Source organism: Artibeus jamaicensis, unplaced genomic scaffold, assembly GCF_021234435.1.
Source record: "Artibeus jamaicensis isolate MK-2021 breed Jamaican fruit bat unplaced genomic scaffold, CSHL_Jam_final contig_332, whole genome shotgun sequence".
NCBI lineage: Eukaryota > Metazoa > Chordata > Mammalia > Chiroptera > Phyllostomidae > Artibeus > Artibeus jamaicensis.
In genome coordinates this window covers 22,349,661-22,363,673 of record NW_026521788.1, presented here as the reverse complement: position 1 = coordinate 22,363,673, position 14,013 = coordinate 22,349,661, and the positions used below count along the sequence as shown (strand labels likewise).

Sequence of the window (14,013 nt, the reverse complement as noted above, 5' to 3'; positions counted from 1 at the left end):
CACTTTCTAGGTCCCTTAGAACTGGGACACTTCATCAGAGCTTGTCATCAGCGCTGAGCCCTCAGCCACTAACAACGCATCCTGGCCACTCGGCCAGGCACCAGGTCCCCTACTCACTTCATGTGTTTGTTCTCACCTCTCCGAACCTCCGTCTGCAAGACGCGTTATCCACTCGGCCACTCATTCATTCCTCAGATGTTCACTGAGCAGGCCCTGTTCTCGTTGCTGGGGCCACAGCCAAAAGGTCCTCCTCACCAGTGCTAATGTTCTACCGAGGGGTTAAATAGGTAAAAATATGGAACCAAATGGAAATAGCTATGGAGAAAAATTAATCATAGAGAACTGAAGGCTGAAATTTTAAATGAGGGAGTCGGGGAAGATGTCACTAAGAAGGTGACGCCTCAGCAAAGGCCTGAGGAAGACGAGGGGCAGGTGCTGGCAGTATCTGGGGAGGGGTGGCCCAGCCAGGAGGGCACAGGAGCCAGGAGGACCGGGAGGAGGGGCTACTCCTGGAGCCTGCTTGGCTGCTCCCCAAGGGGTATTACAGGAGGTCCTGGGGAATAGACGAAAGGACGGCAGCAGGGAAATCAGTTAGAGAGGCCACGACCACCACTGGGAGGGGCAGCAGGGCGGTTCGGACCACCCCAGCACTTGCTATTCTTGTCAAGGCCCGTTTGTTTCCCTTTTGGAATTGAGAGCACAGAATCCTCCCACCCGGACACGGGACCTGCTGTGTAGCCAGAACCACTCGGACCCAGGCCTTTGCCCCTGGCTGTGAGCTCTGCCAGGAATGCCCTTCCCTCCCATCCTCCCTCCCTCCTCTGTGCCCCCAGGGGTTCTTGGTGGGTGCTCTACCCCCGTTCAGGTACCTCTGTCCTTCCTTCTTCCAGGTACATGCTCTAGGAGGACAAGTACTGATCCACACAGAGCACCAACTTCGGAACCAAACCACATTAAACGAGCATCCTTGGCGCCAAACCTCTAAAACAAACTCCCCTGGGCACGTGGCCCTTAATGAAAGCTCTGCTTTCCCACAAAATGTGGCTGTGGCTTAGGGAACGCACGTTTTACCTACAGCCTCCCCATCCAGGGACTGTGAATTATGAGGTGACAAAGTATTAAGCGCTAAGCGCACCCAGGCGGGCAGCCTGCGGGGCCAGGCACACAAGGCCTCTTTGGGCTGCAGGAGCTAATTGGGAGCGTGAGCTCCTGCCAGCCTCATGGGCGGAAATGAACCTCCGCTGCGGGCCGGGGTGTCTTGGGGGCACGGGTGTTTTCTGGACACATCAAAAGTATGAGTGTTTGGTTGGCTTAGAAGCAAAAGCTGACAAAGGGCTTCAAGCGGTCCACTGGGAACAGGGTTTGCGTCAGACAACCATGTCCTGACCAGCATCCCACCTTCAGAGGCTTCTGTGACAGGGGCCTGTTCAGCTGTGCTGCAGAAAGCAGAACAGAGTGAGATGCAGGTTTTGCAAGGCCCGTGACCTTGTGTACTGTGCACACAAGAGCAGCCCACTGCCCCGCAGTATTTAAAAAATGATCAGACTTGGCAGTGCTAACCGGGGGCTAAGAAACGCCAGGTTCCTTTGAGCTTCAGATCCCGCTAACGGGGCTGTTGATGTGTGTATTTTCTTAGTTGGCCTCCCAGGGGAGGGAAACAATGACCCACACAATGGGAGCCTTGTAAACACCTCCACCTGGGCCCCAGCCCCAAGGACTCCCAGGACACCCCCACAGGGCAACCACTGGATCCATCTCTTTAGCATCCTGCTCTCAAGCCGCTGCCACTGCCCCCGCATCACTGGCCATCACATGGTTTATGACCTCGAGTGCCTATTCCTATTTACTCAGGCCTTTCTACTGATGGAAGAGAAGCCGCGTGGAATCGTTGGGAGAGCACTGGACTGGGAGTCAGGCACCCAGACTCCATCCGCCCTGACAAGCACCCACGGCACAACCCTGGGTGAGTCTCTTCCCTTCCCCGAGCCTCGGCTTTCTGGTCTGGAAAGTGAAGAGGGGACTGAAAGGCCTCTTTGGGCCACAGCTACGCACATTCAGACCAAAGCCCGGGTGAACCGCGAAGACGCTGAGCTGGGATTCACCGCTGGCGGTTCTCACACCAGGAGGATTATTTGTGCTGACAAGGAGCACCTTGGAGCTGCCAGGGATGAGGTGGCCTGCAAGCACGGCTATTGTAGTCCCTGCTGCTGTTGTTTTTTAAGGCTTTAGAGGCAGGGCAAGGCCCTCATGCCCGAAACAGAACGCTGGGCCTGGCAAGTGGTTTGGGAACTTCCCGCTGCAGGGCCAGGGGAATGCAGAGGTTCCCCGGGTGCTCGTCGAGGCCCCACCCTGGGCCCTGCCACACTGACATGGGAGGCAGGCGGAAGGCAGCCCCTAGCACACTGGCCAGCGCTCCAGCCAGCCTGGAAGATGCCAGGGAAGAAAATAAAACCTGCCCCAGACCAGACCATCCCTCGCTGGACCCGGAGGCCGGCTCCGCTCAAGGAATGGCAGTGCCGTGATGTCTGGCTTTTATTCCGTATCATAAATGAGTTATTAATCCGGCAAGACACCGCTGTGGGGAGTCTGCAGGATCAGACCTCCTTGGAGGTGGAAGAACTGTCCAGGACCCAGAAAACCACCCATCCACTCAGACAGAGGCCGGGGCGGGATGGGGCCTCCTGGGAAGCCAAAGAGTGCTGGACCGGGCGACCAGAGTTCCGGAAACAAACCTGCCGCGGGCTCTGTCTCAGTGTTCATATGCATCCCGAGAGCCCAACCACAGCAGTAAAAGCGGCCACTCTTCTAGGCGCTGCAACAGCACTTCACACTCTCCCGACTCTTCTTCCCCCAGCCATCCCGTCCGATGCAGCCGTGAAGCCACAGCATCGAACAGGGACAAGTGCCGCCACTGCACGGCTCGAGCTCGGCCCTTTCTTTACACACCACAACTCCGTGAAGCGGCTGCTATTACGACCCCCACCCTACAGATGAGGAAATCCAGCCTTGAAGAGATTCGGAAACTGCCCAAGGCCACGCAGCAGTGGAAGGAGGGCTGCGCCTCAACCCAGGCGGTCTGGCTCTGGCCGTCACGCTCTCATGCCCTGCTCACACTGCCTGCCCGCGATCCACGGCTGCTAGCTAGCAAACCTGCTGCGTTCAAGAACAGAGCATTTTGCTTAAAGAACAGGCCATTTTGCTTAAAAATCCGTATTTCGGATTTCTCCTGAAAACATTCGCACATGTCCCGATGCCAAAGTGGCACTCCCTTTAGAGAGGGCACTGTCCCCTCCCGTCTGCCCGATCCCACCTCCCCTGCTCGTGCTGGCCCTCTTCTCTTTCTTGTGCTATTTCCCCGCTCATGCAGGTGCTGAAGTCAGGACCCCTGTGTGCCCTGAGCCCAGCCCTGTGCTCAGCGCTCGGAGAAAAGCAAAGATGTGAGGCGCGTGTCTGATGTCCGAGAACCAAATGGCCAAGTCGGGCATGCGTCAAGCAGAGAGAAGGGGGAGGCACCATGGGAGGTGAAAACAGAATGAACAAAGGCAGAGGGGCCAAAAGGGAGGCACGAACTGGCTGGGGGCGTGGCAGGGGTCTGCAGAGCAGGGACCACCATCGAGGCTGGAGATGCAGTTGGGGCAAGGAGGCGAGGTCTACACTAATGTGGGGCCAGACAGCCCACCCCTGCCCCAGGTTCTCAGCACGGACGTGTGAGTGCAGGCAGCCTGCAGCCCGAGATGTGCAGGGACAGGCCCGCGAGGTGGTTCGGTGGGGGCACCACTTATACTCCAGACCTCCCGCTCCACGTCCCAGGTGCAGGGTCGGACAGCAGGGCAGAGCGGAGCCCGGGCTCCCAGAGGAGCTGCGGGGCACCCATTCACTCCACAGCCGACCAGGAGCAGCCCCCAGAACAAGGACACCAAGGAGCCACAGGCCTGTCTGCTGTGCCAGCGCTGCACCGGCGTGCACCAGAAAAGACACTTCCCCAAATACTAGTGTGGCTCCTGTGCCCACAGGGGCGAGTCTGAGCTCCACGGCGCGGCAGACATTTTCCAGACTGTGTTCGCCACACCCCCCTCCCACGGGGAGCTGGGGTGACTTGCCACTCCCTGTACCCCGTGAAGACACAGGATTTCCTTCCCTGCAGACTGCTTTTAATTCCTACCTCTTTGCTTTAAAAACTCCTACTGATGCTTAAAAACCTGGCCCAAATGGCCCCTCCCCAGGAAGCCTTCCTTCCCAGGAAGCACCTCTCCTCCTCAGTACTCACCTCTGGGACACCCACTGAGTGCACGGTGCTTCCTGGTATTTCCACAGAACAGGGATGTTCGGTGCGGCCTGTCTTGTTTTGCACTGTCTACTGTGCGCTGGCCTTCTCTTTAAACCGAAGAGCATGGGAGGGGCGGGCTGAGTTTCATCCCTGCACTCCCAGGACTGAAGTGCCCCACTTAGCACCTCTCAGTGTCCCCCCCCCAATTCCCCTGTCCCAGAAGGCGTATTACAGACCAGCTACAGAAGCCCCACTCCACACCCTGAGCAAGCGCTGTGTGACCTGTTGTGCAGAGAAAGCTGAAGCAGCAAGGAAGGCAGGCTTTGGACAATGCGGAAACCACAGGGGCCTCAGACGCACATACAGAACTCGGACAATCTACTCAGTGTTGCAATACAAGGGACCCTGAGGGTATTTTTGGTATTTTTCACTATTCACAATAACTGTAACTACTGTAGCCATTACTGTAAGAAAGTAATAAACATTACCATTAATAATGGCCCCATTTTTAAGGCCCCACCATACACCAGACTCTTCACTTTTTTATACTATTTTATTAATCCTCTGAACAGCCCTACCAGGGGCGTCCAACCTGCATCCCACAGGCCGCCTGCAGCTGAGGACGGCTGTGAATGTGGCCCAACCCAAAGTCCTAAATTTACATAAAACATTATGAGATTTTTTTTGTGATTACATATTGCAATGAATTTAATGTGTGGCCCAAGACAACTCTTCTTCTAGTGTGGCCCAGAGACGCCAAAAAGTTGGACGCCCTTGACTGTTCTCTCCTCCTTACAGATGAGGACCGTAAGCACAGAGAGGTTTAGAAACTTATTCAAGGCCACACGGTGGGTCTGTATCAGGCAAGGAGACCCCACACTTTCTGCCGCCCCAAACTGTAGCCTCTTACTTACCACTAACAGTGACTGCCATTGACCTTTCTGCGGGCCGGCACTTTTTGTAACAGTTTTCCTGGGATATAATTCACACACCATACAATTCGCTCATTTACACTGTCGGATTCAATGGCTTTTGGTTACACACACAGAGTCATGCGACCTCCGCCAGAATCAATTTTAGAACATTTCATCACCCCCGAAAAGCAGCCCTGACCTTTGCAGCCATCAATTCCCCAGCCTCTCCAATGCCGCCCCCTGCATTACTCACTGTAATCCCCCTTCAAAAACTCAGCACCGAGGCTCAGACAGCTTCTGTGACCTGCACAACAGGAGACAGAGGTAAGAAGCCGGGCTGGGACTCAGCCTCCCCGGCCCCGCCCACACGGTCTGCTGGAGGTACACTCAGCATAACCTGCTAAAAACACACCATCTGCCGACGGTGGAAAATGAAACCAGATGGTGACAAATCTTACACGTGCGCCTACTTCCGCACCGAGACGGTGACTCAGAGGCAGCAGAGCCGAGTCCCGATCGCCCCAGTGCAGGGCGGAAAGGCCTGGGACCCAGGAGGGAGGAGAAACTGGGCAGTCCAGGTTCTAGCTGGCCACAGTGAGCACAGGGCCCCCCCAAGAGGCAGGGACCCCACCTGCTCACCTCATTCCTGTACCCCAGAACAGGACCCACAAAGAAGTGGCCTCCATGTTCCCCCCAGGAACTCAGAGGCACTATCACTAGCGGATGGGCTGTTCTGCCCCTGGCCCCCGGCCAGGGGTCCTACCAGGTGCTCCCTGCCCACAGGCCCTCGGAGGTCGGGGGTCAGGGGAGCATTGGGATGATTGTGGCGATGACTGGCCAGGCTCCTTGAGGAGCACAGGTTGCCATTGCTGCCTGGGCGCGTTCTTGATGAGGAACCCTAGGGTCTGACCCCGCCCCCAGAGCAAACGCTGCAGGAGGACTTGGCCTCCCACATCCCTTGTTTCATTCTCAAGCTTATCTGACCTAGTTGTTTTCTCTGCTGGCCACGGCCCTGCACTTTCTTCCTTATTTACAATATGTACACAATCTTGAGCCAGTGCCGCCTCCTCTGGGGAGTCTTCCTGGATGCCCTAAGCAAAACAAATGGGTCCTGCCGTGCTGCCTCACACAGGATTTTAATTTGTCAACCTTTATATCTGAGTCCCCATGAGCCTACAAACTCTCCAGGGCAGGGGTCCCAGCTTCCTCAGTCCTCGATCCCTCCCACCCCTCCCCCAGCTGTAACACCAGACCCCTCAGAAGAGCAGGTGGGCAGTAAGGTCAAGTGCCCATTGCTCAGTTTGAGGCATGAACTAACCGCAGTGCACAGAACCCTCCTGCTGTCTGTGCCAGGTGCTCACTGGTGAGTGACGCTGTGGATGACAGAAGAATGGGAGGGGGTGATGGTCACTGTCCCCAGCGCAGATCCCAGTTGAAATGAGGATCGAGCCACCATTTTGGACACAGTGCTTCTCACCAGAGCAGCTAAAATGCCACATGGCTGCAAGGCTGGCAAGAGGGCTTTATTCAGACCGTCTTACAACTGGCAGGTTTGCTCAGCTGTGAGGGCCAAGTTCAGGACTGCTGTCTTTCCTCTCTGCACCTACAGCCCAGCCCAATCCCAGCACAGAGTAGGCCCCAGGACCGATGGGGAGGGAGGAGTTAACTATGGGTTTACAAGGGCCTTCAATCTCCTGCTGCGTGTCACAAAGTGCCAATGCCAGAGGGACAGGACTCTGAGAGTATCCACTTCCACCTCTGATATACGTAGGAGGCCAGTGAAGCCCAGAGAAGGGAGGCATCTTGCCCAGAGTTACACAGCCATATCTCCCACCCCCCAGCCAGATTCTTTCAGAGGGCAGCCTGCTGCACCCCTTCCCTGGCCCCCCTCTCCTGTCCTCCGCTTCCTTCACTGTCAGACCAAGGCCCACCTGCCCAGTGTGTCTTCTCGGGTCCCCTCCCCGGCCCCGTCCAGCATGGGGCTCTCTCACTCACTTGCTCACGCTCTTCCCTCTGCCCTACCCTTTAGACCCAGCAAACTTCTGCCCGTCCCTCAAGGCCCACTTCAAATACCATCTTCTGACACCACGGATAATAATCACTCCCACTTACTGAGTACCCACCCCACTGTGTTCTGAAAAACCAACAAGTTAATAGTAAATCTACTTTTGGGGTCCCTGTGGCTTGGCACCCAAGTTCCTCGAGGGCAGAAACCTGACTCTGCAAAGCAGGGTAAGAACAGTACCTGCCCACACCTCGCACACGACTACAGGGCTTTGCGAACTCTAAGGTCCTTTGCTACCGCGAGCCGTCTGCATTCCCTCAGACCTCCTCCCCACGGCTCAGTCTCCCCGTGTGCACAGGAGCGAAGTTAATGGGTGAACTGAGAGTACGAGTGCCGGGACCGTGCGCATGCTATGCCCGGGCTGTGGGAGGGACGCGTTCCTGTTCCGTTATTATCCGAGTCACTTTCGTTTTCTTACATGTCCCTGTGGGCCTTGCTCACAGCCCATGCTCAGTACACATTTTCTTCAGAACGCATTATTTGCGTTGTTCAAGAAAATGAGGTTAAAATCCAGAGGCCACATGAACATGCAGAGTTCAATCTTATCATTGAAATGCTGCCCTGTAGCCTTCGAGTCCAAAGGCGGCTCGGCTGGGTCACTGTAAACAACCCCTCACCCTCACAGGGCAGGCTTCCAAAGGGCCAGGAGGAAGCAACTCTGCCCCGAGAGGCCGCTGTGCTGGGCTGGGGCCCCCGGTCAGGAACCTGCAGGGGAAAGAGCCCTGGGATCCAGACTGAAGGACAGGCCTCTGGGGACAGTCCAGGGCACAGGCAGTGGCCTGGCGTAAACAGGGGCCCAGCCTGAGGCTCAGCCCTGTGAGGTCCACGTTCACCCCTCACCACGGGCAGGGGACCCAGGAGCAAAGGGTGCGAGCCTCGTCCCGCAGCGAAGCCCATTAACGGAGCAGCCTCCAAGATCTTATCCAGCTTCTGCAAATATCACATTGAATCAATTTCCAAATGCCAGAGAGCATCAAACGAGGCCCCTCTTTGGACAAATGGGGAGTGTAAAGCCCAGAGACAGGCTAGGACTCGCCCAGGTCACACCGCTGATCAGAACATTTACTCAGAGGCCACCACAAGCCAACGACATCGGCTGAGCAAAGCCTGGCTCCAGGCCTGCCCAGCAGCCTCCCACCCCAAACAACCAGAGTGCAGCTGGTCACTGTACACCACAGACTGCGGCCACGTGATTCTGGTTCCTGGGCGCTGAGATGGGGGCCAGGCTCCTCCATGACCCCGATCCCTGCTTCACCCAACAGTCACTAACCACTTATCAAGGGGCTGCTGAATGAGTTCAACGACAGGGAAGTTTTCAGGAGCAGAGGGTGCAAACAGTTACTCATTAATGGTGATGACCATCCACTACTGCCCTCAGTCAGGTCCCCACTGCGCGTTTACAGGGGCGGTCCGAGCAGCGGCAGACCCAGCCCCGTCACCGCACAGCTGACAGCCCGAACACCCAATGATTTTGGGAAGAGTTCACGTCGCCCAGCCAAGCTGCCGGTTTGCACCAGCACTTTCCCTCTCCACCCGCACGGACACTGCACCCTTGGGTTATTCCAAACGTCCCCTTGGACTTTTAACCAAAAGCTGTGGCCACAGGCACAGCACTGGCCAGCAGGCCAACTGAGGTCTCCCCTGCAGCCGAGGCTCACCCTGGCACCAGGGCGAGGTCTTAGCCTTCTCAGCTGTGCGCACACCCTGGGTTTCTCAAAGTCTGCTGCACGGGACTCTTGCATCCCTGGTGATTCCAGCACACACCCAACTTTGAGAACCAGCTGCTGCCTAGACCATGCCCCTCAGCGGGCCCCCATCCTCCAACAGGCAATATCTCGTTCTTCAGAAGGCAAAAAAATCACTCTTTCTAAATAAAGTGCAGATACACATACAGTTCATAAACATCTATTCAGTATATCTGTGTTGTTAAAATGGTATGGGGGTGGCGATTAGCAAAAATGTCTAAAAAGGCTCTTTGGCCACAGGGTGGGGGGCATGATGAAACCAAGACTGAGAAGCACTGGTCTAGACAAAGGTGGCCGTGACATCCAGCAGGAAGATGCCCTGAAGGGTGGGAGGATGGTGGGAAGTGTTCCCAGGCTGCCAGAAAGGAAAGACTCCCCATCCCATCCCCTGGAGGGACTCATCCCTCTCATAAAGGTGCAGGGTGGGGGGCAAGTAGGTCCTTTCCTGGGACATGTCAGCCCATACCTGACCAAGCATGCGCCACAAAAGGAGTGCCCACTGCCCTGAAGCTGCAACACAGGCTCGTGCGGCCTGACACCCTGAGGAAGAACCAGGGAAGGGACCAAGATTCAGCAGGAACTGAGCGTGAGAAAGAGAGAAGCCACTCGTGGCTTCCCGGTTTGCACTGCGATGCCTGGGAGGAGGGGGCAGATGCTGAGAAAGGGAACTCACAGAGCAGGGCACAGGGAAGGGCAGGCTGGCTTCAGGGGCCACAGACAGTGGGGCACATGACAGTAAAAATAATAGCAGCTAATTCTGACAGAGGCTTGACCACGTGCCAGGCAGGTGCCACCACCGTGCTGCCCGGTAAGGTGGGTCCCATGATCAGCACTAGCACATCAACTCCAGGAGATCAGGGACCGTGTGTGCCTCAGGCCCTGCTGTAACCCCCAGAGCCTGAACAGAGCTGGGCATATCGGACAGACAAAGGAAGTATGTGCTGAATGAAGAAACCCTCACTTTGGGCGCAGGAAGGAACCATAGGGAGGGTAAGTAACTTACCAAAGCCTTGCAGCTAGTACGCGGCACAGAAAAGAATCCACCCCAGCAGAGCCCGTCTTCCTCCCCCCTGCTTGTGTCTGGGCTCAGAGACCCCGGCCAGGTCAGCTGCGGTCCTGATGTATTGCCGGCAGACGATGAGGGGATGAACCAGATAAGGCGTCATCCTAGCTGGGCCACTACCCACCTGGCGGAGCATAAAGGTGGTGCCAGCAGGGCATGCAGGGTTCTCAGCGGCATGCCCAGACCACACCACCTGCCACAGGAGTCCCACACACAGGGGAGCTAGGCAAAAAACCAGGTCTGCGGGGCTCAGGGACTGGAGTTAGCCAGGGCCTGGGGTTAACTAGGGCCTGGGGAGAGGCGCAAAAGGAGGCTTGAGGAAATGCTTGTCCCTTACCAATCCATCACAGTTGCTGATGGCAACAGCTGCCCCCGGCATGCCTGTGACACTCCCGGTGTAGACACATTCTTGCCGCAAGGGCTGTCGGAAGAGCTCCCGGAAGTCTTCCTGCCACTCTGCAGAGGCCCCGGGCACCACCAGCCGCCAGCTGGGCCGCAGGCGCAAGTGCAGCTCCTTCCCAAAAACAGTAACATTGAAGTACAAGGAGTAGCGTCCCGCCCTGCCGGGCCCAGAGGGCGGGGCAGCTCCTTTGTGGCGCAGGGGACTGCGGGCCACCCGGAGGTGACCTGAGCGTGAGGGTGGTGCAGGTGGCCTGTCCACTGCCACACTCCCTGCAGAGGCTGCAGCTGGACCAGACACCACATGGGAGAGGAAGCGTCCCTGAAAATCTGTGCTGCAGGGCACTGTCACACCATAGTCACGGAGCCTTCCGGAGGGACGCAGCAGCTCTGCTGGAGGTAAACAAACAGTCACTTCAGTACAGGCTGTGCAAAGAGAAGAGAAAGCCAGACATCCCACTGGGGCGGGGAGCGATCTGCGACGTTGAGCGTCACCTTGAAGGGACCCTGTGGCCCAAGTTCACCCATTTCCTATCTCCTGCTTCCTGAGCCCCTGGGTCTCTGCACCTGGATGAATGGTATTCAAGCACTTTGTGGACGCAAATTGTGTCTGGGAGTCCCCAGGTGCTTTTTCAACTTAGCAGAAGAAAACAAATGATGCCAAACAGAGCCCTGTCACTCTAGCAACAAGCCTTCCAACCTCGGGCACTGCTGAGCAAGGCACGGAAATTCCCCGAAAGCCCCCAGGGCACAGAGAGGGTCTGCCCAAACATTCCCAACGTGCTGATGTCACCAGACCAGCCTGGGGTAGGACCCTCCTCGCCAAGCTCCCTGAGCACAGCTGGCAAAACAAACACACCTAGAAACCCAGGGGATCCTGGGCACGTGTCAAGGAGAAAGGTGGAGCTGGAGAGGGAAGGGAGGGAGTACGAGTTCTATATTTTTCCAAGTTTGGAAAGAAAACTTTTTTAAGCAGCACAGTGGCTGCTGAGATTTCTCCATGGCCCAGTCCCAAGCTGGGTAAGTATAGATCTTCAAACATAAAAAAAGATGCACAGGGTGACCTGACCACTCAGGCCGAACTGAGTGTGAGGTCATGGCCCCATGCTCTGGGCTGGGTGCCAGCGGCCCGTCCTCACACAGCTCTCCCTGAGCCCAGGCCAAGCCAGGCAGAAATGACAGTTCCCTGGCTTCCAGGCCTAGTGATTCATGGATATGAGTCTGGGAGGAATTTTCATGTCCACACAGCTGTATCTCCTGCCTCCCTAGCCCCCTTCACAGTGCTGATAAAACTTAGAAAGTGGTGTGTCTTGAAAATGCCCCATATCTAAGGCAGTTGTGGGTGGGGAAGCACCAACTCTGCCCTCGCTTACCCCTTAGAGCAAGTAACCCCAAGACTTCAGCCGGAGGGATCCGTTTAGTACATGCACAGAGCTCACAAATAAGCAACCATCCTGCCTGGAAATTACGGAAGCCACCTCCCATGCTCTGAGCGCCCAGGACAGCATCCTACACAGGGAGGTGAAGGTGGGGCGTGTCTGGTCTGTGTGTGGAAGGGCGTCTGCAGAGAGCATGGCAATGCTGGGGAGAGGGGTGCGTTTTTCTGCACAGGCATGTTCACTGGGGTGTGGAGTAACCACCTGCCGGCCTGATTCTGTGTGTGCGACAGACACTTGCACACAGGCACATACATGTGCACACGTGCATACCAGTTGGAAACAGAAGACACTGAAAGAGAGTACGGGGGGGGGGGGGGGGTAAAACCGCAGAGACAGATGTGCAGCCCCTAAAAGAGGCTTTGTATTCCCAAATCTTCTTCTGGGGTCTCTCTCCGAATCTTGTGCCAGAAAGTTAGAGAAATCGCGGGACAGCGTCAGTGACACAGAGGAAGAAAAGAGAGCTTAGCCCCGGGTGCGCACCCCTCCCACCCTCGCGTTACCCAGTTTCTCTGCACCACCGGTCACCCGCACCCGCGTGCTCCCCATAACCCACGCGCTGCCGCGCGCCTCGCCCTCACGCACCTGGGGTCCGGCTGCCCGCGGCGGCGCAGAGCGCGCAGTTCAGGGGCAGCAGGCAGGACAGCAGCGCGCGGAGCCGAGCCATGTGGCCGCGCGGGAACACCGGCCGGGCAGGCGCCGGAGCCCCGAGCTCCGCGTTGCGAGAGAGGCTAGGGCTCACCCGGGGCTGCCTGAGCGCCTGCCGGCCGGCCTCCGCTGCCGCCGCCTCCTCCCTCCTCGTTGCCTCCCGCCCTCCCGCTCCCCGGTCCCGGAGCGGCGCCGCCGAGTGGACAGCTGGCTCCGGGCACCAGAGGCTGCCGGCAGGAGAGCGAAGCAGCCGACGTGCCATCGCCTCTGGTGCCAATTGTTGGTGGGTCGCTTTGCCTGCACCCTGACTCCCCGGGACTCGCGGGACCGGACGATGGGGCGGGGGGGGGGGGCGGGCCAGGGGTGGGCACACTGGCGGGGCGGGGCCGGGCGCGGGTCGGAACTGGGGGCGCAGCGCGCTCGGGGGCGGGGCGCGGTGCTGGAGAGTGCAGCTGCATGCGGCCCCGCCGGATCGGAAGTGCCACGCAGAGCCACAGCTGGGGCTCCGAGCGTTTTGGTCGAGGGTCCCATCAGCCGCCCGGGCTCTCCCGGAGTGACAGCCTGTAGCCGCTTTCCCTGGCTCCTCTGCTCCTCTTGCTTTGACCGCAGGATGGCTCTCCAGAGCCACAGGGCAGAACGGATGACCGACTGCATTTGAGTGGGGAGACTGAGAGAAGCCCCTAGAGATTGTCTCCATGATGCTCCCACTAACCTTCGGACCCCTGGGATCTATTAGCCCAAGTTCACCCATTTCCCATCTCCTGCTAATAGGACCCCTGGGCTACCTGCCCCAAGCACAGAGTAACTGGCCTGTGTCCCAGTCAAGAAGAATGGGGCAGAGCGACAGTGAGGGGAGAGCCCTGGCTTTATAGTCAGACAGCCCTGATTGAAACCCTACCTCTGAGCCTTCACTTCTTCGTCTGTGAAGTGGGTCTTAATCATAGCACACAGCCCGTGTTCAATACATAACTGCTCTCGATTTACACCCCTGGCGGCAGCAGCACCTGCCACACAGCCATAGGTGGGAAAAAACAAGAGTCAGAGAGAGGAGAGTGGGTTGCCAGGACCAGCTCAGTAGTCAGGCAAACAGCCCAACTCCTGCTCTGCTCTCTGGCTTTACTCTGTAAATGTGTTCCTAATGATTTGCAAATGAACTGTATTTCAAGCAATCCAGAGAAGGGAATTGGAGATTTTTTTAAAAGAACTGTAGAATAAAGAATCTTTGTGTAAAGTGTATAAAGACCCCTAATCTTTCTGCTTTTGAGTTCAGACATTGTGTTGTGGGGCTTTCTTAAAGGGAGGCCAACTTGTGGTGGAAAGGCTCTAACCAGACTCCTGTTGGGAATCCCTGAGTCCCCTGAGAAAAGGCCTGGGTTCCTGCCCTCTTACCTCATGGGGATACCTCCCCATGAGAGCTACCTCCCCATGGGGAGAAGAGGTATCTCCTGCCTTGCTGTGAGACAGAATAGTAAGAAG

At 57.1% G+C, this 14,013-nt stretch overlaps 1 protein-coding gene across 11 annotated transcripts in view; it reads right to left on the bottom strand.

Moving 5' to 3' along the window:
* Nucleotides 1-12,855, bottom strand: part of ADAMTS14 (ADAM metallopeptidase with thrombospondin type 1 motif 14) — an 87,303-nt gene extending 74,448 nt beyond the window's left edge. For 4 of the 11 annotated variants that reach the window (XM_053663923.1, XM_053663926.1, XM_053663925.1 and 1 more), the window contains exons 1-2: nt 12,475-12,855; nt 10,392-10,846 (exon numbers count right to left, since the gene is read on the bottom strand). In XM_053663923.1, coding sequence (XP_053519898.1) covers nt 10,392-10,846; nt 12,475-12,799 — 780 coding nt within the window. In that variant the 5' untranslated portion in view covers nt 12,800-12,855. The other 7 variants (XM_053663924.1, XM_053663927.1, XM_037130526.2 and 4 more) reach the window with 5 other exon arrangements.
* Nucleotides 12,856-14,013: the final 1,158 nt, after the last annotated feature.